General features: G+C 33.2%; 3 protein-coding genes across 8 annotated transcripts in view; 1 reads left to right on the top strand and 2 right to left on the bottom strand.

The window, feature by feature from the left end:
* LOC117108593 (copine-8-like) overlaps window positions 1-11,908 on the bottom strand; it is an 18,086-nt gene extending 6,178 nt beyond the window's left edge. For 2 of the 3 annotated variants that reach the window (XR_004445386.1, XM_033250670.1), the window contains exons 1-13: window positions 11,638-11,908; window positions 10,988-11,028; window positions 7,773-7,819; window positions 6,971-7,074; window positions 6,182-6,221; window positions 5,680-5,756; window positions 4,844-4,904; window positions 4,067-4,173; window positions 3,620-3,766; window positions 2,534-2,609; window positions 1,866-2,019; window positions 1,217-1,398; window positions 510-637 (exon numbers count right to left, since the gene is read on the bottom strand). Coding sequence is in view for 2 of the 3 variants with exons in the window: in XM_033250670.1 (XP_033106561.1) it covers window positions 510-637; window positions 1,217-1,398; window positions 1,866-2,019; window positions 2,534-2,609; window positions 3,620-3,766; window positions 4,067-4,173; window positions 4,844-4,904; window positions 5,680-5,756; window positions 6,182-6,221; window positions 6,971-7,074; window positions 7,773-7,819; window positions 10,988-11,028; window positions 11,638-11,720 (1,247 nt within the window). In the remaining variant the exon portion in view is untranslated. The remainder of the gene's footprint in view (window positions 1-509; window positions 638-1,216; window positions 1,399-1,865; window positions 2,020-2,533; window positions 2,610-3,619; window positions 3,767-4,066; window positions 4,174-4,843; window positions 4,905-5,679; window positions 5,757-6,181; window positions 6,222-6,970; window positions 7,075-7,772; window positions 7,820-10,987; window positions 11,029-11,637) is intronic. The other variant, XM_033250671.1, reaches the window with a different exon arrangement.
* A 3,604-nt stretch (window positions 11,909-15,512) lies between these two features.
* Window positions 15,513-19,191, bottom strand: LOC117108573 (putative Dol-P-Glc:Glc(2)Man(9)GlcNAc(2)-PP-Dol alpha-1,2-glucosyltransferase). 2 transcript variants are annotated; one of them, XM_033250631.1, is made up of 3 exons: window positions 18,884-19,191; window positions 18,186-18,383; window positions 15,513-17,608 (listed from the first exon to the last, which is right to left on the bottom strand). In XM_033250631.1, exons 1-3 carry the CDS (start codon window positions 19,058-19,060, stop codon window positions 16,568-16,570), a joined length of 1,416 nt encoding a protein of 471 aa, XP_033106522.1. In that variant the 5' UTR covers window positions 19,061-19,191; the 3' UTR covers window positions 15,513-16,567. The 2 variants fall into 2 exon arrangements, with proteins under 2 accessions (XP_033106522.1, XP_033106523.1); XM_033250632.1 differs by having other exon boundaries at window positions 18,825-18,957.
* Window positions 19,192-19,250: 59 nt separating this feature from the next.
* Window positions 19,251-24,101, top strand: part of LOC117108574 (DNA/RNA-binding protein KIN17-like) — a 7,457-nt gene continuing 2,606 nt past the window's right edge. The window contains exons 1-9 of one of the 3 annotated variants that reach the window (XM_033250635.1): window positions 19,251-19,353; window positions 19,676-19,802; window positions 20,232-20,326; window positions 20,608-20,774; window positions 20,988-21,172; window positions 21,629-21,750; window positions 22,220-22,331; window positions 22,644-22,769; window positions 23,541-23,640. In XM_033250635.1, the coding sequence (XP_033106526.1) occupies window positions 19,689-19,802; window positions 20,232-20,326; window positions 20,608-20,774; window positions 20,988-21,172; window positions 21,629-21,750; window positions 22,220-22,331; window positions 22,644-22,769; window positions 23,541-23,640 (1,021 nt within the window). In that variant the 5' untranslated portion in view covers window positions 19,251-19,353; window positions 19,676-19,688. The other 2 variants (XM_033250636.1, XM_033250634.1) reach the window with 2 other exon arrangements.

The raw sequence follows: 24,101 nt of genomic DNA, 5'->3' as shown, positions 1-24,101 counted from the left end.
TCTATGAATAATAATGAGTATACTAATTAACCTGTTTACCAATAAACTATATAACAATATAATCTATATAGCAATTAACAGTTCCACCATGCATGATTGTTATTCTGCAGTCTCATTCAGAGCCTAGCACCTGATGATTGAGGAAGTACCTCATGAAACAGCCTGTATTGCAATAAAATGTTGAATTTGTAACCAAGCGTCATCTTGTTTTGATTTTATATATATATATATATATACATATATACACATACTTATATAGATAAAAATCATCATACGGCATACGTTAGTATTGTCCTGGTTGAGGTGTATCTGCAATATACCAGCTATGACAGCGAGAGTTCCTGGGTTCAATTCCCAACAGAGGCACTTTTTCAAAAAAACTGAAAAGGAACTTTTGTTGATAATACGACCTTTACATCATTGTTCCCTTATTGGAGCACTGTTCTTACAACTTCTACCATAAACATGTAAAATACACTTAAATGAATATTATTTTAATAATTTTTTACCTTGCGACTCTGTTAATTATTGGTGCAAAGTTGGTGGGGCCATGGAGTTGCACTTGAGGAATACAGTTTCTGTATGCCCCCAGAATTCCTTCAACGCCACCACAGAATGGATTCTGGTAATTGAAATTCTAAAAGGAACAAAAAAAAAATATTCAGGGTGATCATTATAATCTGGATATTCTGCAGAATCAAATGTAACACATAGAATAGATTAATGATGTCGTTGAAGGTTATTATGATGTAAAAACATTGTAAAATGTTTTTTTGGACATCTAAAGTTCCATACATTAGTCCTGTGTGGAGAGCCACTTGACTCATTTTATTTTTATAACATTTTAACATCCTGCCGTATAGTTTTGCATAGAGTTCATAATATTTGCATATGATAAAAAGGCAAAATTATGATATTGAATGATAACCACAATGGGCTATATTTTTAGATAAAATGAACTTTAAGTTACTAAATTAAGGCACTGAAAAGCATTTTCAAAACATGAAAGAACAATTTTTGGCCATTTAGATGCAATAATCTTAAAATGCCTAATCTAACAAATTATCCCAGATTGTTTTATCATCTTGCCTATTATTTTATCATATACAAGGAAACTTCATTCATATTTCATATACTTAAAATAATAATATAATTCATTTATATAATTACAATAAAATGTATTCATACTTGGACAAATGTTCTAATTGTAACATACCACGGGAAAATCATGGGAAATCCTTCCATCAGGAGGAAGCTTTGCTCCAAAGCCGAATACTGGGAAGAGCTTATCCGTGTCATACTCTTGAATGATCAGGCCCACTGATTGGATGGCTTGCTCGTACTGGTTAGGAATATGAGGGTTAATGTGATGCAGAGAATTTGGGGCTTGTGGGGCACCTAAAAATAAAATTACAAATTAAAAATTGTAAAGTTAAAAGACTTAAACTATCCTAATTTCACCATCATCTTAACCATCATGATTAATACTATTTTTCAACATGGAAAGCTTAAAGTCACTCCAATAGTGTTTTTCACCAAGGCTGTGCAAGGCCATAATTGGTAACAATTTAGGTTAATGTGTCATTACAAACCATTCTAGTTATGTCTGGTTTCCATAAAATCACTACACGCCATCACCGACTCCTTTGGCGACGCTGATTGATCAGCTGAATCAAAGAGCGTTCCTGATTGCGTGGCAGGGACAGCTACGCAGTGCAAAGATTGTAGTGAAAACACTGTAGCGACTGTGTAGTGATGCAATAGAAAACAAGCATTATAGTAATCATTAATTCCAAACCCCCCCCCCCTTTCAATTCCAAAGCATCATGATATTATCAAATACTGAAAATCAACTGTAAGCTTACCATTGGAAGCAGTGAAGTCTATGGCCACCACAAAACTAAGCTCCATCCCTCCTTGAATGTAATCCAGGAATGAAAACATTTTTTGTACCCGACAGCTCAATAGTGATATAGTACCATATGTCTTGCCCTTCTTCTTACTCTTCTCTTTGGTTAACTAGAAAAGAAGAGATTAACAAAAATAAAAGTCCAATATTTATTTATGGAGTTTATAGGATGTTTTACCCAACTTGATGTGTTATACTTAACAGTCCCTGACAATATCATTATTATAAAATATTATCATTATTATTAATTATCATTATTACTTATTTATTTATTCTTTAGACTGCATACACTTTCAGTACTTGAGTACTGATTTTCAAAGTGGTACAGTTACAAACAAACCATGAAATAGAAAGAAGATAATACAAAATAAAGTCAAAAGAAGATTCAATGTAAAACTTAAAAATTAATAGAATGTTGGAATGAAACTAGGGTCATTTCTTTAAAGTTAGTTTTTGTTTCGTTTGAAAGTTCATTCCAACTTTTTGAGGCACAATATAAGAAAGTCCTCTTACCTTGGCAGATATTCCAAGGTGGTACAATTAAATCATTATGCATTTGGCTACGTGTGCATTTTGAATGTATATCATGATTAAAATTAAATTTGGATGTTAGGTATCAAATACCTTATATATGTTATCTGTTTGACTTCCTTCAATAAACCTCCGCATGTTGGTCTTGAATTCACCAATTAAATCAATACTGAAAAAAAAAATAGAAAATATAAACAAAGTTTAAAAATAATTTATATTATAGTACAGTAAAAATAGTCATTTAGGTAAATACAGTCACAGTAAAAAGGTTAGTTATTTAGTTGCCAGACCATTTTGTATGTTTACTGTTTTCAATAATGCTTAGGGGCAGATCCACACTTAAGAGTCCTTATCCAGTCTGCTGCCCTCATGCACAGCAATAGACTAAAACATACCAGGACAGTTATTTTTTTTTTTTTTGCAGTTATAAATTCAGATCTTCTAATTCATTTAACTACCATACAACATAGTTACCAACTGTCTTGAATCTACTTGGAAATAGCAAGGACAGTGAATATAAATCCAAACACTCACTGATTGATTGATAATTTGATAAATTTATTGATCAATTAATAGGTCAATTGATTTTTTTTCAATTCAATTCAAAAATACATTTATTTTCTTCCATTTGCAATTGAATAACAGAGTTCATTAAAAATGATAGGTTTGTGAAACAAAATAATTGTTGGTTTGGAGATTTAATAATTGATTTGATATTGACTGAAGTATCTAGTGATTGATTGATTTTTGATGGATTGATTTGTTGATTGCCTAATTGGTAGGTTAGTTGATTGATTGTGTGAATTAATAATTATTTGATTGATTGATTGATTGATTAGTGATAGACTAGTTGGTAAGTCAGTTGAGAGATTTATTGAATGGATAATTAATGTATTGATTGATTGTGTGAATTAATAATTATTTTATTTATTTATTGATTGATTGATTGATTGCTTGCTTAGTGATAGACTAGTTGGTAAGTCAGTTCAGAGATTTATTGAATGGATAATTAATGTATTGATTGATTGTGTGAATTAATAATTATTTTATTGATTTATTGAATGGATAATTAATGTATTAATTGATTGTGTGAATTAAAAATTATTTTATTGATTGATTGATTGGTAATTAATGTATTGATTGATTTATATTTATTGATTAACTGTTGATTGACTTTACCTGCCATCTCTGTTCCAATCACAGCATTCTACTTTGATAGTTCTATCGAGGTCTGCATTACACAGAGTTCTCAGAGGCACCGTGAATGGTTTCCACACTGGATTCAGAGTATTCTTGATAACATCTGTTCTGTATGCCACTGTAAAACTTTACACAAAACACAATGATATCAAGAAAACAAATGATCTTGATGGTATAAGTAAAATACCTTATTAATTACACATTTTTTGTGTGTAAAAACTTCCCTTGAAAATTAATTAGACAGTTCATTCCTACAATATATTACCCATTTATTTCCAGAAATAATTCTTATGAAAGTCAAAAAGACAAAAGATGATTTTATAACTGTCTCGTGAAGATTAACTTCTTGTAATAAAAACAAGGATGTGGTATAAGATTCATAATCAAGCAACGTATACACAATTTAGTATGTAAGAACAAACAAACCTCATATTTTCATTGCAGCGATAGAAGATGAGGTATGGGTCAGATTTACCGAAAAGATCTTTCTTGGCTAGCTTTATGCCCTGAAACTGCATCTGGGCTTCATCCTGCTGAATAACAAATTACATGTTCTAAATATTAAAGTTTACCAAACATTTGTCATCAATAATTCAATAAAAAAACATAAGTCAAAGTATTTCATAACCTATTTATCATAATTTGATTTTTTTTTTTAATAGAAACTTTCAGCTTGGCATGAAATAAATACTAGAACATTCTTAAATGCTGTAATGCCTAAAAAGACCAATAACCAGGAATATAACAGCAGCGTTAAGAATATGATATAGGTATGTCCAAAAAACATTCTTTTTTTTGCGAACTTTGGATGGGCTTCTTTTTGAAATGGGCCTTTTTAGGAGATTGGCTCCTTTTCGCAACTACTTTGCAAAGTAAAGGGGGGAGGGGGGCTTCTTTTCAAAATGAATGCTGTAAATTTTGTGAATTTGTACTATAAAACAACAAATAAGGCCACTGTAACATCCATCTATATCATGGAATGTATTCAACTGGTATTAAATCACAAAAGTATAAACCAAGCTTATATTTAATTTAATTTGTTTCCTGAAATTCATGTACAGTCTATTCCCCCATGGGATTTTCAAGGCTGATTTTGCAAACTAAAGATGGGGCTTCAATTCGAGATGTACTTGATCTCAAGATAAAGCCCACTGGGCTTCATTCAAGGTATTACGGTATACATATTCAACATCAGTTTCCTACCTTGCAGGAGCTCAATTCTTCATAAGTGATAATAATAGTTCCATACTTAGTTTGATTGCTCCTGAAAAAATATTATTATAAATTAAGATAATACAGTACAAACATTATACAAATTAAAAACAATTATAAATGTAGAAAAAGGTAGGAAAATAGCCCAAAACCTCATTGTGCTCAATGTATGGGGCTGAAATTAAAAACACAGCATCATAGTTCTATACTTAGTCTAATTGTTTCTGGAAAAAAATATTATTATAAATTAAGCTAATAGAGTACAAACATTATAACAATGAGAACAATTATAAAATAAAGGTAGGAAATTTGTAGGAAAATAGCTCACAACTTGCAGCGTCATTGTGCTGAATTGCATATTGGACTGAAATTAACCACAGCATCTGGGCAACCCCCTACTCTTCCAAAAGATGCAATGGGTTCTTTAAAGTACACATGATCCAGATGACTTGGTTCTACCATGGAGGAAATTATTTTATTCCTCCATGGTTCTACACACTGAACCCTGGACGAAGAGTGACAGGAACCAGTGCCAATATTGCAGCTGGGGGTAACTCGCCTAATAACAATTAACACAATAATACCAATAGAAGAATTATAACTGCAAGCTGTTTCAATATCATACCATGAAAATTTTAAATTTTTACATGCTAAAATAAAAATTTAAACCAGAACTTTTGAAGCAAATAGTATATTCCAACACTCTACAATTAAAAGAAAATTATAAACAGTAATACTTGATGTGATTTTTTTCAAAACTTCCACTGTCCATTATCACTAATTTTAATGGAACTGAAATTTCCTTATCACAAATTAACTTTACATACCTAAGATCTTTTACCAATCTTGACCCCTGGGCTCCGACAATTTGTCCCAGGGTGCACTGGGCTGAGCCGATGAAATCCTGCAGGAATAAGGATCCATGGAAAAATATGGAATTTGAATTCTAATCATCCAATATTTAAGCATTTAATTTTCATAATTGTTAAATAATCTTTTCATATTTTTCTAATATTAAGTTTAAACGATTTTTGTTTTACATTAGTTAGCATTTCTCATAAGCCAACACCATAAGCCTATACCATATATACAGTACGACAGTGGGATTTTAATTTCTCCTCATAATATTCAACATTATCTATAATACCACCTCACCAGTATCGCTATCGGTAACATCATCACCACCATACTCAACATCATCACAACCCAGCAAAAGTGCAACTTTTTTACCACTTTTTAACCACTCTTGGCACTACCACCACCATAACATTATCACCACAATTACCATAATCAACATTCTAAAATAAATTTAAAAAAAAACAAACTTACATGGCTTGATAGATTATTACTTTTTGAGTCTGCATCGTAACTAAACATAAAAAAAAAAGACATTTTAAATCTAATTTATTGTTTTAGAGCTTTCTCACCTCCTGTTATTTAGTTGCTATGTCAGACACATGTCCATGGCACACATTATGTGGCATATTATAATCCAGTGTAGACACTCCCATCGCTTAAGCCCTCTCAGTCAAGACCCATATACAAAACTAAGAAAGAGGGGAGAGGAATGAAACTCATCCAGTGCAAATACACTGCCTATCAAACCAGACCCATCTGAGGCAGTAGGTGAGGCTTGCTAATAATAATGATGATGATGATGATGATGATGATGATGATGATAATAATAATAATAGATGGATTTATATAGTGCAAATAAACGAGGTCTCTATGCGCTTGGGACTAGATGTTGCACTTTTTAATAACTTTCTCCTCCCCTGAGGGACACTTCATGTCCTCTGCTGCCAGCAAACTGGCACACTCCCATCTGTCCACAACTAGTGCAATCGCACCTTACGTACCAGGCAGATAAGGAACTAGGTGGGGCAGGACAATACAGATACACACCTTTCACACTAGAGGTATCTAAGGAAATACCTGGGAAAAACTAGTGTTGCAGGCCCATCGTTTTAAACCATACCCATCTAAGGATGCGGGTGAGCTTACCTACAGTATTGCAGATACACCCCTCTCAAACCATACAACTAACTGATATAAACTGTTATAATAATCAGAATAGCACCATTTAAGCATACTTAAGTATTAGGTATTTATACTTACACATCAAATTTCAAAGGCTGGTGTTGTTCGAAAAAATAATCCACAACAAACTTTCGAGCAAAATCTGGGTTTAGATTATTATCGATAGTCTCCGTACGTCCACTCTTGAGATATAATAATAATAATTTAAATGTTATTAGTCTTATTCAAACAATGAAAACTACTGCAATTTAAGTTCAGTTTTATATCACATTAAAACTGTAGAGTAAAAGCATTTGCATTTATATTATGTAATTAATATGTAGTTTTAAGCCTTTTTAGTTCCATATTGTAATGCTTGTTTAAATAGTAGTTTCTAGTTCCTGTTTCAAAACCTTCCATGTTTAAACAAAATGAAAGGGACATCGGTATTCAGGCAAACCCTCCATGTTAAAAAAAATTAAAGGGACAGTTCCAAAATTCATCTTGCATGTTTATTCTTTATTTGGTCAATAAATGTCATTGATTAATTGGTATTTTATGACAATGATATTTCCTAAGTAATTGTTTAGTGTTCTCCCAACTGAAACAATTTTACTGGTAAATTTGTCAAAATAAAAATTCAGCTATGGGTGCAGTGTGAGGCATTACCCTCTTTTTGAGTGGGGTTTAATGACTTTAAAAAACAACACATAAATGCTTACACAACTGGAATGAGGTTAATTTACTGAAAGAAGGCCAGCCTAGACTACCTAGACCTAATCAATGTTTTTTTATTTTTTTATTTTACAACATTTTCACTGCCACTAGCTTTGGGAGAACACTTGCTTTAGTTTCTGTAACAATAACGTACAGATGTTTCTTTTAAAGATATGTTACTTACTTCTTGATATTGTCCTGTACGAGGATTTACAGTGTAGAAGACACAAACTAAAATATAAAATAAAGTTTAAAAATATGGATTTTTGTACATTCTAATATGAATTTTATAATCATCATGGAAAAGAAAATCTGATGAAGTTTAATTTATGTAAAGAAATCATAAAAATTCATTAAACTTTGTTGAGAACAATTATCAATCAAGGGCAGGCTTTGTATTTTACAGTCCTTGGTAATATTATTAATGGATTACCATACAACTCAAGGTTAGGCTGCTTTTGCAATACAGTATTATGGCTTAAAGCGCATTGTGGTGAAGCTTCAAAGGGTTTTCATGCCAAATAACTTCAAGGAATGTGAACATTGCAGTGGTAGTTACAGGAATTTGAAATAGAGGGGGGCCCAAGGCAGGATTTTTACAACAGATGGGTGGTGTATACGACCTCAGCCCCACCTTGGCCCTTGTCTCCCCCCCACCACCCTTGAATCCGCCACTGCTTGACATTTGCATAAATAGTAGTGACACTATTGTAAATGTAGTTTTACTAGATAGCAATAGCTGTATCGCTTCAAGCAATGGCAATTGATAGGTGACTAAAATAATAAAAGATTATCAAAGGCTTGGAATACAAGACAAAGTGTTTCCACACTGTATAAGGACATAGGACATCCATAAAAAAATACTAAACAAAAAAGTCAGTGGGTAAATACCATTAAAATGCTCTCTCATCATAAGTTGGAAGGATATCAAACACTGCAATTATACATTAAAACAAGATGATTACTTAATCACTAATGTGGACAAGCCAAACTCACTCATCGCAAAAATAGATTTTTAGTTATTAATAGACTTAAGGCCTGTTTATACTTGCAACAATAATGAAAATGATAAAATGCTAAAAAGCAATTGTTCATATAGAAAATGAAAGAAATAACAAAAGTTTTCACACTAGCACGATTCGATAACAATCTATCTTGTATACGATAAAAGAATGTTTTCACAAATCAAATCAAATGACATCGTAATCATGGGAAAACGATATAATCGTAGTAGTAAAACGATTTTATCGCTTTCCCATGATTATGACATCATTTGATTTGATTTGTGAAAATATTTTTTTATCCTATACACGATAACTTGTTATCGAATCATGCTAGTGTGGAAACTTTTGTTATTTCTTTCATTTTCTATATGAACAATCGCAATAGCTTTTTTTTTTTGTTATCATTGCTAGTATAAACAGGTGGTTTATCAGGCAGAAACCATCACCAAATCGTTAACAATTGTTGTTTTAAAATTAAAAATGTTTAAAATAACAGCATAGCATGATATAAGGTTAGTTCTGTGTAATAAAATAGATTTCAAAGAAGTTGACATTCCAGCATGTTTTGGCCAGTATCTCTGAAACAGGATTTGCGACATGTGACTGGTTTGGCTTGTTGTCATGGCAATTAGCAGGACTGTCAATCATTTTATTTATCCCAGATGGTTTTTGAGAAGGCACTTGACAAAAATTGGGTACACCCTCCAAATCTTCTCTTTGGCAATTGACATATAAACTGGCTTTAAATAAATGTTTTTCAACAAATACCTGGGAAAGGTGTGGGTTTCCTCAATCAGCAACATTAACAAAATGCTAAGGGGCCTACATTTCAAAACCTTTACATGTTTAACCAACTTCATTTAGTTTATGTTCTACCAAATTTTAACTATTTCATAAACAATTTAGTTAAATTAAAGTCTGAGTTTATCAACAGTGAAGTTTACTGTACTGAGAATGGAGAAAGTAGCAAACTGTTTTGTTTACATGTGCAAACAAGCAAAATAGCGGCAGTTAAACAATGGGAATTTAGTCCATGCAATGACAAAAGTGATGCGCACATGAATGACGTCATTATTTTCATTTTAGGGTACAAAAGGCAATATTATCCCATTATAGTTGTTAATCAATCAATAAATTAACAAGTGTTTGTAAAGCACCAATATCCACAGCAGAATGCAATGTTCAGTGGCACTATGACAAGTGCACGTTAACTACTGAGGTGGTGAACTAATTAACAATACATAATAATAATATATATAATATAAGATTACTAAAAAAAAAATTTAAATGTGTGTCAAAAAACTTGTTGTCTGTGTCTGTGAATAGCATCGTTGAAAGAAATTTATATGGCCTATATCACATTTTAATGACAAATTTAGGTATAATCAGCCTACACATTTTACCTTTTATAAAATTGTTATGATGTGTGAGATATTAAAGACAACATAGGCGTGAGACGTAAAAAGTGGATGCTCCCTACATGCCAACACTCCCGTTTTGGCCGGAAAACTCCTGGCCAATTATTTTTCTCACATTTTCTCACATGCTCTCCCAGTTTTACAAAGAAAATTGCATAGGCATACTAATCTTAATTGTATACAACTGTCTTTGTTGGAATAAAATACTACAAAAAACCTTGAGTATGTTATTTTAACCTCTATTTTTATAATGTATGTGTATATATTTATTGAAATGAAAATGTTCCCACCAGAAATTTCCTTCTTTAGACAATAAAGAAATGTTGAATCTAGAATATGTTTCAATATTTTGTTCAGCAACAGCATATAGCCTCTCCTTGAGTGGTGCGAGAGATGTGGATATGAGTGCTGCAAAGTTATGCTTGATCATGATAATTGATTACATGGTGTCAGTAAAGAATAAGTGCAAAAAAATTGAGATTCACCCTTATGATACTTTAAATAGTACACCCCCTGGACCCCCATGTAATAGTGAGGCCCTCTCCCCAACCCCCAAAGGCCAAGGCCCTCAGTGGCGCTTCACACTAAATTCTCTTGTTTTTTAATATCAAAATTTTGACATGCATGATGCACATGAGTGGAGTTGAATAGCTTTGTGGTTAAGATGATTGCCTTCCAATCCCAGGGTCCTGGAATCAATTCCTGTCAGTGTTGCAGAATTTTTTCTCACAACCAAAACAACTCCACTCCCTAAATCTCATATTAATGATTTAATGAGATTTAGTTTGTGTAAAGCATCGTGTGTGAATGTTTGTCTTTTGTAAGGGATTGTCACCTACAAGTAGGACAGTGATATATTCGCTATTGACAATCCTTGGCACATGTATTGTGTGCCTATATAAATTTTTAAAAATTAAAAAACTCACACATGGGCGAGACTCACATATTATGGGTGGAGTTGGCAGGTGTATACTTACATGGATCCGACTTTGAAAACACATCCATATCTCGAAGTTTTCTAGAATAGCAAACAGAAATACACTAGGAGTTAGTACTGTAAGTAATAATATAGTACTGCTGTAGGGATTCGGTAAGATACTATCTGCCTTGAAGCTACTGTAGGTAGGGCCTAGGTCTATTTCAAGTCTTTCGGCAATCTCCCACATTCATAGAGTGAGCGATCGCAATAAAAACATCCTGGATCTGGTTGGATATGGCGCTAATGTATTTTAGTACTGTAACACTTCTATCTTCAAAAATTGTCTTTTTACCTACTGTGTGAAAAAATGATATGTAAATAATTAGGAATGAAAACCACCAAAATATATAAAAAAAACACACCATGAAAAATGTTAATGATAGGCTTCTCGGAGGGTTCGCTAGCTCATAACATTCACAGGTCTGAGTAGCAACACATCATCGTCAACATACATAAGTTATTTGTTTTGTGTTTTACAGTAGTAAAATATATGATTTTTTACATGATTTCTGAATTTATGGAGCCATTAATTCAAAATTTCTCCGGCCCAGGTGAAAATACCTGCCCACTACGGGGCCTAAATTAGGCTACCTTAAAGGCGTTAGGCCCAGGCCTACACACCCACCCACCCCCACTTATCTTACGTACCGACACGATACAGTGAGCTCCACTTTCGTCGATGGATTAGCTGTTGCCGAGCCTGGCTGAAACCCTCCTCCTGAACTATTCATTTCGTGATAATCGTCTTTCCAAGTCTGCTACTGAATAAGAAATAACTGTTTGTGTTATTGCAATAAATGTTTACAAATCATCCATGACACATACTTTCCCAGTCAATTCCAGGATGTACGACTACCGCACGTACCAAGATCAGTAGGAGTTCAATTATTATAGGTCCATGTTCTGATTACAATACTCTTTCCAGTAACCTTTAACCTTTGAATGATGTAATTTGCTATTAAAAGTACGTTTTTAACATCTTTCAAATACGATCCTCCCAACTACGAACTCTCTATTTTACGAACGGAGATGAAGATAATAGGCCTACTCTATCGAAAAATAATATCAGCCCCACCATGGCTGGGGCTGAGGTGAGAAAATTTGAGGAAATAGTACCTCTCGAGATGGCCGGAAATGACACTTTTATATAATAAAATTCATCATCATCACATTACCATTATAGTCAAAATGAAATGCCAACAAATTTCTCATGATCTTTTATCAGGAATCTACTTAATATCCAGGACAACTTAGGCCTAATTATAACTTACTAAGCTTTAACTATATATACTATAGTATGATCAACAAATCACAACCTTTTTTCGCATTTAGCACAATTTTCTTCACTTTTTATTGCTATTAATATTATTATCAATTATTACTATCGTCATTATCATCATTGTTATTATTATTATTATTATTATTATTATTATTATTATTATTATTATTATTATTACTACTATTAGTAGTAGTATTATTAAACTAACATTTAAAAAAACTTGCAAAAGGAGAAAAACGAAATTGAACCACAATATCGCATTTCTATCTTAAAAGACCTGGCCTGAGATTTATGGATTTAAGATTTTTTTAAATCAGGCTTAGGCATATGTGTTCTATTAGGCCTATGTATAACGTGTACTGATGCATATTTACATGTTCAGAAGTATTCATTTTAAATGATGGAAAGAATTTGTATTGGCTCAAGAATAAGTTTTAAAATGTTAACACTGTGTACCGGGGGGGGGGGGCCGCGTCTCCCCCCCCCCCCGGATACGGCCGCGTCTCTCCCCCCCCCCCTGGATACGTCCCTGGTATGAGATCAGTTTTTCGTCAATGCTTTTCATCCAGAGCCTCAATTTAATCGATAATAAATCTTATACTAAAGAGAAAAAATATCAGTTCACCCAGACAATGCCTTAGAATTATTGCGACATTTGGGACAGTCCCACATAATTTTGTTAATGGATCCACAAAAAATGGGTTCACATTTTTAAAAATGGGTCAAAATTATGCAATTTTATACATAAAATGGATCCACTTTTTGAAAAATGGGTCCAGATTTCTTATTTAGCCTAAAATGGGTAAAATTTTAAGAAACTAGGTCCAGATTTTTCATATAATTGGTCCACATTGTTTGAATTTACGCATAAAGTTGGTCCACCCTGATATTGTCCCACACTGTTTGAAAATTCTGGCCACGGCATTGATCCCAGAGTTCACAGACTTGTGTCCTGAGTTTATGTCAAGAGGGATCATTGAGTCTAGTACAATGGAATTGTAATGTAATTGGGTGTGTATTTTTCTTCTTGTTAGGACTACTCAAGCCTTGCCTGTGGTACTTCTTTATACCCTGCCGCTATACATAAAACGTGGAGCCAGTATGCTGGCGCTTGTTTTTGTACTATGCCTACTTTATTCACTACTGCTATATACTATGTACAATATTTACAAGTTGCTTGACGTGGTGTTGCCTTCAAGGCATCAGAAGGAAATCCTTTACATCACAATTCCTTTACTTTTCATTGGGGGTGTGGTGGACTTTCATTGGTTGAAAGATGTCACATTATCATGACCATTACATCGCTTTTGGGAGTTTCTATTGGTCAGATAGTATTAAAACTTTGGGGAAAACTGAACTTATATTTAGTATAAGCTGTCTGTTAATCAAGTTTTATAAATCAATGTAGGGACTTGACCATTTGGGCTTTTCACAAACAGACTTTTATACAGTAATTAAGGAGACATTAGGTTTAAGGTTAGTGAGGTAAATGTTCAGTACAATGATACAGTTGATTTGGCCTATACAAACAATTACATTATTAATATTTTAATCATCTTAAAGATAACAGAATTTACCCTAATAATTTTCCCTATTCAAAACCTATCACTTGTGGTCTGTCAAATAGTGGTCAGGTTAAACCTGACTAACCGTACCTTTGGCTTCGGCCCTGTACTGATACCATTTATTTCTTCTTGTTGGGATTAGTCAGATTTCAACATGACCACTTTTTGACAGACCACAAATGTATTCATAATGATTTGTAATTAAGTCTATTTTTAATTTAAATAATATAACTTGTTGATTTGTATACTGTAATTTTGTATCACAAAACAGAAGACCATATGTAGAACAGGCTATTACACCTTCCTGATATGTTAACCTGTATAAATATGTTCAATAAATAAAATAAATATTTGGAGTAAAAAAAAAAACATTTAGAATACAATGACAAAAACATGATTAAATAACTAATTATTTTATGAACTCAGTCATCGGAAAAAAGTTTGATGTTAATACCTGTTGAAACAAAATCTGTAACTAATTATTTTATGAACTCAGTCATCGGAAAAAGGTTTGATGTTATAATACATGTTGAAACAAAATCGGCAATGTGGTTGACTGGGTATTCTCCAAAGAGTAATGCCGCAAGTGGAATCAGTGGGGAAGAGCGGCTCCGTCGGACATCTTAGCGCCCCCCCCCCCCCCCCCCCACCCCAATACATTATATCCTAGAGCCGCCACTGTATACAGGTACTGGTGTTCTTATTTGTGTTGTGATTGAATATAATGTTGAATTGTACCATGATTAAGTAGCAAACAATATTAATAAACAATAATATCAAGGCTCTTAGATTTGTCATGGTCTTCATATAGCATGAATAGTTTGTTGCTGCTTTTTCTTGCATCTGCATCCATTCTTCCATATGTCGATGGATGTACCTTGCGATTAAAAGGCCATTGGTGCGATTTATTCGTTCCCCACAATTTTTATTTACTTTCCTGAACGGACGTTGGATCGTCTTTGGTTGGTTCTTCTTTGTATCGTACATAAAAAAAATAACTGCACTATAGCTAATAATAATTCGTATAAAAGGAAGATACAGTGATTTAAGAAACGTACATTTTTTAATTTCGAAGAAATCTGCAGCATTGTAATAAGTACGGTAGAGTATTAATCGATCGAATCACCACGTTTACTGAATTTGAAGTAGCACATAAAGGATATTGCTGACAAACTTTCATTACAAATTAAGAGAAAACTGGTACAGTACTGCATTAATGTCATCAAATTCATCTCCGATTATCATTTTAAAGCTGAAATATACATAAAAAATCCTTTAAAAAAATGTCCCCTTTGTCGTCTTTTGTTCAGATGATACATCTGTAAATGCTTTTAAAACTACTCTATAACCATGATTAACACTACTAATGTATTTTCATAGTGCAAACTTTCAATAACATATTACAGAAGATGACAATACTGTATATTTGTTTTATTGGACTACCATAATAGTAATATAAAAATATTGAATTTAATTATGAATGAGTTTGACCAACGATGTATTCTTCGTCATGGCTCCTTTCCAATTTTCCCCAGGACAAACATATAAATATAGATGTGTATAAGAGACAGGTAGGGGATGTCTCCCCTCCCTGTCGGGGACATCAGGCCCTCTCCCCTTTGGCAAATATTGGCACCATCCCTATATAAAATGTACACAAAACAGGCAAACACAGTAGCTACTACTAGTCTAATACAGGAAATGTTTTAGTACGTTGTTTTTTTTTAACAAAAAAACTAAAACAAAAACACAGCAATCAGCAAGCTAATTTCCAATTATTTATACGCAGGTAACAAATATTTGTCTACGCAAAACTATTTTTCTACCAGAGGTAATCTTCTTAACACCCACCTCATCTAAATCACAAAATATTCATAATGAATACTTTACTATAATACTAAAAAGCATCGTTCAGCAACATGTGGGTCACAACCAGACGTTTGGTTCACAGACAAACCAAACAAAAATTACAGTAAACAAACGTGCATAATTATAGTGTGGCAAATGCGTGCATTGTCAATAATAGTTTCATGTTCAATAAGTCTCCCGAATCGCTTGCGATTTTTAAAAAAGTATTTGGGAAGGTACCGATTACGATAACACGTCTGGTGGGGCAAACAATTATATGAGTAATTCCAAGTTGTATTAATTTCATTTTGAGGAAGTTTTAATATATTTTGTGGGTGATATGAAGAATCTTTTATGAATTAAGTAGTATCTTTCAATTGGTTACAAAAGGATCAAGTTGGCATGGTTCTGCTCTGACCTCCGCTAGCCTCGCACCTATAAAACGATGGATGTGATCACCTGGATGTGATTTAGTGACTTAATCACTCAAACTCAAAAAAATAGTACCATATTCAATAAATTTACAATGAAATTCAGGTGATTAATTGGTCCTTCAGGTCCGACGGTTTGCGTCTGAGTGCTTGACATTTAATTTGGGCTGTGGGCTAAAAAGGTTGCGGAACGGGGCTATAAAGTAATGTAGAAAGAAACACTAGTTTAAATAAGATTTCAAATACATTTAATAAGAAATGCTAAATCTTCATGTTCATGTACACAATAGTGGTGGTACACACATGGTTCAACCACCATCTAGACACATCTTACAGTAAAAAAAAAATCTAATTGGGAAAATAGAAGATTTGAAGTAAACAGTATTTCTCTACACCTAATTAAAGTTTTGTTTAAGACTGGTGCAAGTAACAATTCCTACAGTCTACATTACATTTCACCACATAAACCTCTGAATGTCATTAGAGTTAGGCCAGGTAAATGGTTTGTATGCAAATAAAAAGAGAGTAATGAAATTAATCACTTGGTAGAGAATAAACTCAGTAATAAGTTGCAAGTAACTACCAGTAGACATATGCAGCCTAGTCAGTAAATATGGCACTATGAAGTACCTAAACTCCATGAGTTTCTGAGGGACCGTTGCTGCAGCAATGCATATAAAAAACACTATCTTAAAGAGATACGTCCCAGGCTCTGTATCTAGTGAATCAAATATACTCCATCCCCCGTAAAGGTAAATCGGTATGAGCGCTAGGCGTACCAATTCATGCCGACTGTATATTTTCATCCATACGTAAAATGTATAATGGCGGTTGTCTGCAACAAGATACGGGTGAACGTATGTAAAATTCACGATGATAACAGTTGAGATGGCAACAAGGATGCCTAGAATGAAAACATTACGCAAACATGCCTTTATGAATGAGATTACCTTGCTGGGTGTGATCAGAAATGGTGCACCCAAGCCTAGTGTGAAACTGAAGAAATAGAAAATTTGAGGGAAGTTTAAAACAGCTTGATGACTACTTCTGTCCCCAACTACTATACCATTATTCATATAAATAAACACTGCAAACCCAAACATTAAAAACAAATATGGTGATAATAGAATTAAAAGAAACATAACATTTGGGACTTTATACAGGTGTATTAATACTGATTTAACAGCTGTAGTAATAGACTGGATGACAAGGGAATGTGAGATATACATCTCTAATTTAGTATTTTTCTCAACTTCTCTTGCTACAACGATCCCTGCAACAAACACTACCCAGATAATGTTGGTCTGCCTAAACATCATTGCACACGCTCCATAGAATGCGGATGGTATATGGCGCTCTTCTAGGTAACGTAAGTACATGAGAAGCACAAAAAAGGTGGATGCAACGTCAGTATAGTAAAGAAAGGTGAAGAAATACAACAGTGGAAAAGTCATCAGATTTACCGACGTCATTACATATCTTGAAGTAGAAACATTCTGAAAGCAATGAAATAAAATTTGGTTAAATATAGGCCTTGAATCAATACCTTTTAAAATTTTAAAATAATAAAGATTTCGATTAATTTTTTCCAATGAAAACATGTTGAAATATATTTGTACACAGTATAAAAAATTATATATCTTAGTATCTTTTATGCAACAAAAAATATCATAGCAATTATTATTATTACAATAAAATGTAACTGAATTGGGACATTAATTTCAAACATAATTTAATTAAATGAAAGTAAATACCAGGGGTGGATTCCGAGATGTCCAAAAGGAGGCCCAAAAGTGGGGCTGATCAAGACAACACTACCCTAGGGGGTCCGGAATATTTTTTTTCTAAACGCCCAAAAATAACCTCTGAGGCGATCAATTATTACTTCTCTTTTCTTTTTTTTTTTACTTTCCAAATTTGAGGGGAGGGGGGGCTGCAGCTGGCAGATAACATGCACTTTATAAATAAATACATTAACCTTTTTAATTTTACAGAACAGTGAATAGTTTTCTAAATTTTAGTATTTTCCATCTGCTCATTGCTGAATAAGAATTGCAAGAACTTTGTACTAACTTTTTCATATTTATTTATTCGTTTTTGTAGACAATAAAGTAACCAAATATTTCCCACGGTGAATATGATATTTGTGGCTCGTAGAAAAGCAATGTGGCAGATATCATTGACATCTATCTTGGTCAGGTACGAAATAGGCTTGAGTAAAATTACTGACATAATATAAAGACCGGGTAATGTTGTTATCATTGGATCCCACTGTAAAAATAAACAAACAAAACAAAATATGAAGACTTTCTTTTAAGCTTTAAGCATAGAAATATTATCTACATCATTCAAGTAACGTTATCAGTATATAAATGTATAATTCTAAATACATAAAATGTATTGTTTAAATATTCTCTAATGATAGTGCAAACTTTCAATAACATATTACAGAAGATGACAATACTGTATATTTGTTTTATTGGACTACCATAATAGTAATATAAAAATATTGAATTTAATTATGAATGAGTTTGACCAACGATGTATTCTTCGTCATGGCTCCTTTCCAATTTTCCCCAGGACAAACATATAAATATTATTATTATATTAATGCCTCATCAGTTGAAATCAACCATAATATTAGTTAATTTTGGCCCAAAATTGGGCCAGGGTTGGGGTGTCTGGCATTTCACCATATATCACATTACATACCACTTCCCTGATTAGGAATGTCATATACAAGCCCTAGGCCTACTTGGTTGGACGGATACCTTGTCATACGACCCATTGCAATAGTGTTTGGCCTGTGGTACATGAAAAATCTCGTCCATGTAGGCGGTCGGTTGCACATTTCTAAACCACATAAATATTGCGACTGTTGGTACAAGAGAGCACAATGAAGTCAAGTAAATAACCAAATTGTTCTCTCTCTTCTTGGTTTTAGGCATGTTAATCGGTATAGGATGTATTTAAAACAGAAGGCAAGATCAACTAAGAACCAACAACCAACAGCCGTTGTATTGTATTGTTTATGCTAGAACGCTATACAGAACTAAAGCTGGAATAATTGCGAGCCGACACGAAGTTTTCAAATTGATTTTGCCAACCACAACCGCATAGATTTGTCTTTATAACATCAAGCCAAACCACCACAAGAGGGAGACTGTTAGTAGTGTCACTTTACATAATAATAATAATAATTTTTAATTCGTTATTATGCTAGGCCCTGTAAGGCGGTAAGGTATGTAGGCCTAAGCTATATATGTATGCATCATAGAATATGGTAATCCTGAGTTATTTTATTATCGACGGGCGCACAAAATTGACATAGACCTAGGTTTAGGGCTTACTTAGTTTAAGCCCTACTCTAGGCTGGACAGTAGTAGCCTGCGGCGCTCTAGTTGCGGGCCTAGCCTAGGCCTAGACACTCCTGTGGCCTAAACATTTGACCCAATGTTTAAACGTTCAAGATTGCATATTTGCCAGGCCTAGGCCTACAATGATTAAATGAGTAGCTAGAGGCCTAATTTAATTAATCTGTTCAAAATTACTGTCTTATTTAGGTTGGATAGAAAAATGCCGAAAAACGGATTCCTAACACCAAAGGCAATTGCAAATCGTATCAAAGCAAAGGGACTGCAAAAGTTGAGATGGTATTGCCAAATGTGTCAGAAACAGTGTAGAGATGAGGTTTGTTAAATATCTACTTGACTTAAGAAGCAAACATTAAACATTAATACATGTAACACAAAATCATGAAATGAGCATGAAAAATCGGAAAAACTAAAGAAAATTGAATTGTAATACAGAATAGCTTGAAAAGGATCAAAAGATAATATTAAGAAGTATGTTTTTAATGATTTACAGATCTATTTCTATTGAATAAAAAACTTTGATTTAACCAGCCTATTTAAGGGTCTATGCCAGAATATAGAAACTGTTATTTATACATCTGTTGTTAATTGGCAAATATTGGAATATTTTATCATTTTAATTACCAATTGAAAGCTATTAATAATCAAATATTTGATATTATTTTGATGCTGTTTTACAGATGCTATATCATTGATGATTGCATTATATTGAAATAATGTTTTTCCCACGTTTTTTTCTCTTCAGAATGGGTTTAAATGTCACACGATGTCAGAGTCTCATCAGAGACAGCTGCTGCTCTTTGCTGAAAACCCAGATAAGTATCTGGATTATTTCTCAGAGTAAGTATCAGGAAAAATATAGTTCCTTTCATTTTCTCTCCAAAGAACGAGACAATGAAAGACTGACCAACAAATATAGCAACTTAAATGCTAAGCTTACCCAAGCAAAGTATTGGAATGTTCCAAACAAAAAATGTCTGTGCCATCTTGCTGTTGACTTTTTTTAACCATAAAAAAAGATCAAATTAACATTATTATTATTTCTTCATAAGGCTGCCCACAATATTTTATTAACAATCCTAATTTTGAATATATTAATACTTGATGTTTTCTTTTTTTAGGGAGTTTTTGGATGGTTTTATGGAGCTATTGAAGAGGCGGTTTGGGACAAGACGTATCCATTCAAATGTTATATACAATGAATACATCCAAGACAGAGATCACATACATATGACATCTACGCAGTGGGAAACACTAACCGACTTTGTAAAGTGGCTTGGAAGGGAAGGTAGAGGAATTTAAACTTTGACCTTTTTCCTAGTATCCTATAATAATAATCTGCTTTGTGGTATCCCCTCAGTTCCAGAGGCTGCTCCATAATATTTGTGAGGGGTGTTCTTACTTAGGCATCTGAGCAAACCAATATTTTGCCACAGACAGTAATGATGATTGAGCTATTAAATGTACCAAATAAAGCTTTGATTTATCATTTCTTTTGAAGGTTATGTAACTGTTGATCACACAGAGAAGGGTTGGTTTATTACCTACATTGACCGTGATCCGGAAGTTCTTGCCCGACAGAAACTGTTGGAGAAGAGGGAGAAAATTGAAGAAGATGATGAAGAAAGAATGCAAAAGTTTATTCAGAAACAGATTGAGAAAGCCTCTGAAACGGAAAAGAATAAAGTAAACGTTTAACTTTTATCTGTGGTAACAAAATTGTACTTTCAGAAACAAGTATTTGTACGAGAGAGCAAGAGAAGATGGGATGATAATTATAATAATGGTAGTCTTATGTAGCTCATTATTGTTAAGCCATCTATGCGCCAAACATTATCATTACTCCGGTCTTTGGATTAAATGCCTATGGAACACTCAAGCTTCCTGGGGGAGGATTCCATAAAGTCAGTGAATTTTGGCATTTAACCCTACCAAATACCCACTTATACTCCTGAGTGGAAAGAAGCAATGCAGATAAAGTTCCTTGCCCAAGGACACAAGTAGGATATTCTTTTCTTACATTAAAGATAAGTCAAACATGTTAATAATTGAATGAGAGGTTGTGTTAAAATTTACTTAAAAATAAACAAACCTATTTATCTCTGGCAGCAACAACTATGTTAACTGTGTTTACTTTTTCAGAATGAGACAGTTTATACAGAGCTCAAGCGTGATGATGAAGATGACAAAATCACTTTCAACTTAGGAGCAAAGTCAAGTAAAGATGAAGGTTTAAAGCCAGGAACATCTGGAGAAGTAAAGAAGTAAGAATGATTTTGATAAGTAAATTGATGCCAATCAGTCAGTCAATTATTGTAAATCAATTGATGTCAATCCATCAATCATTAGTCATTCATTCAATCAATCAATCTTTAATTTTTATGTGTCATCAATCTCACACATCAGTGTTGGTATCTGGTATGTGATTGATGACACATAAAAATTAGAGACCAAATTGATTGAATGACTTATTGCTTCATTAAATCAATCAATCAATCAATGTGGTCCTTTAGTGTTTATCAGTCAAAGTGCAGACATCTGTAACAGTGCTGGTAACATTTCATTTATGTAAATACTGTAGAATGATATGATCATGGAGGTATTTTATACCTCCATGATATGATAAAGTAATTCCATTCTATTGAGACCTCACAATTTTCATACCTTCCACATTGGTTGGAATAATGCATTTTTGAGAAAGTTTATTGATATTTGTATTTATCAAAATTTTAGAGAGAAGGCTGTCACTAATGCTTTGAAAGCTGCAGAGTCAGCATTGTCAAGTAAAAAGAATGAGAAGGATGATCGCAAAAGAAAGAAATCAGCCTTAGAGGAAATAAAAGAGGTGAGTGCAAGAATGAAAAAGACTTTTGTGTGTATAAATCAGAAAATAGTATGTATTAGAATTAGAATCAAATTTATTTGTCCTTTTTGGAAATTACAATGGAACACAATTGTTGTAACGTGTATTTCTGAAATTCGAAAGTACTGCACAATAAAATATTCACACCTACTCTTATAGCCAGAGGTATATGAATATCCAAGAAAAAGCACATACTTTTATACCTAAGGTTTAGTAAAAATGTATGGGAAAACATACCCCTACTTTTAGTCAGTGATAAGTAAATTAATTTCACAAGTTTGTTGTTTTTTTTAGATGGAAGAAAAGAAAAAGAAGACAGAGAACCCAAAGAAAGATTATTGGCTGGCCAAGGGAATTGTAGTAAAAGTTATCACCAAACGATTAGGGGAGAAATATTATAAAAAGAAAGGAGTTATAAAAGTAAGTCATAAGGAAGGAGACAAACTTAATAACTCATATGTTTTAAGTATTTAATGAAATTGCTTAAAAATTATATTTGTGGTAAGGAACACCAGGACAAGTTGGAAATATTTAAATGCTTCTTTATATAACTATATTATGTAATTAATTAGCTTTAGAATAGTACAGTATATGACTTTTTAATGTAAAGTGTTTTTTTTGGAGAACCTGTCGACTAATATTTTTATAACATTTAGGTAATCCTGCCTAATTGAATTATTTTCAAAAGGCATAATAAAATGTGTGATAAATAAGTCATTATTGTTAATCAGGAAACAATTTTAAGAAGTTGTTAAGGCGAGAGTGTTTTTATACCTTGTTTGCAAACTTATTTTTCATCAGAGGAGGGTGGATATAAATAAGTGTTAATAGTTTTGCCAAAAACACCTGGGTGGAGGAACAAATGAAAATGAAATTTTATTGTTGAATGTAAACATTTTAGTAATGGGATGTTGAAATGCTTTAAATTTATATAAATTGGAAGAAATATACATACTGTATCTAATTTTTGGAGATTTCAAGGCAGCGGTGGGCATAATAAAAATAAAGAAAAACTTTTTTATTTAAAATATTTTTCTGAAATTTCCATTTTTTGTGGCAGTGGGTGAGCTTAGTGGCCAGAAATAAAATATTATTCTTATTCGAAGTCATCAACAATGATGGGTTGCGAGTTCACAAAACAAGATATAAAAAAGTATAGCCTAACATTGTATAAACTAATAATATTTTTAGGAAGTTCGTGATTTGTACACTGGGTTGGTAAAGATGACAGATTCAGGAACGACGATTAAAGTTGACCAAATGCATGTAGAGACTGTCATCCCTGCTGAAGGTATGTTTGTTATTCCTATATTTTATAATAAATGAATCAGGAATGGGAAGTGAGGGTGGAACAAGTTATGGGAATTTGAAGCGCATTTCTCATCATCATCATCATCATCATCATCATCTGTTTTCCCTGCATGTGAGGGTTAGATTGTTAAAGAGCTGTGCAGTTTTGTTAGGTGGCTGTATCCTACAAAAGACCAGGTATTGCGAATTTAGTAGGGGGCACGGAGGCATGTGCCCCTTCCCCCATTTTGCCACTAAATTTTAAAAATGTCAATGCAAATCAATGTTATGTGCTACTTAATTGGTGATCCGCAGCTAGTGCGGATCACCTATTGTTATTGTCAGGATCATCATCTTCATCTTCTTTTTTTTATTCTTCTTTCTTTCTCCCCTTTTTTGTTCGCACGATATATCAAAAACTGCCACGAGTTACGCACAATTGCTGTCAGCGAACATTTGGCT

This window comes from Anneissia japonica, unplaced genomic scaffold (genome assembly GCF_011630105.1).
Source record: "Anneissia japonica isolate Jap-2015-1 unplaced genomic scaffold, ASM1163010v1 scaffold287727_len1644234_cov201, whole genome shotgun sequence".
In the NCBI taxonomy this organism is placed as follows: domain Eukaryota; kingdom Metazoa; phylum Echinodermata; class Crinoidea; order Comatulida; family Comatulidae; genus Anneissia; species Anneissia japonica.
Note: the sequence above shows the minus strand (reverse complement) of the source record. Positions and strands in the feature narration are given on the sequence as shown.

Bases quoted from the DNA above. Each gene is read 5' to 3' on its own strand.
- LOC117108573 (XM_033250631.1), bottom strand. From the start codon at position 19,060: ATGCCTAAAACCAAGAAGAGAGAGAACAATTTGGTTATTTACTTGACT. The intron at 18,384-18,883 runs GTATCCGTCCAA...TTATTTTTACAG, and splicing joins GCAATGGGTCGTATGACAAG to TGGGATCCAATGATAACAAC. The intron at 17,609-18,185 runs GTTAGTACAAAG...CATTGCTTTCAG, and splicing joins GAATAAATAAATATGAAAAA to AATGTTTCTACTTCAAGATA.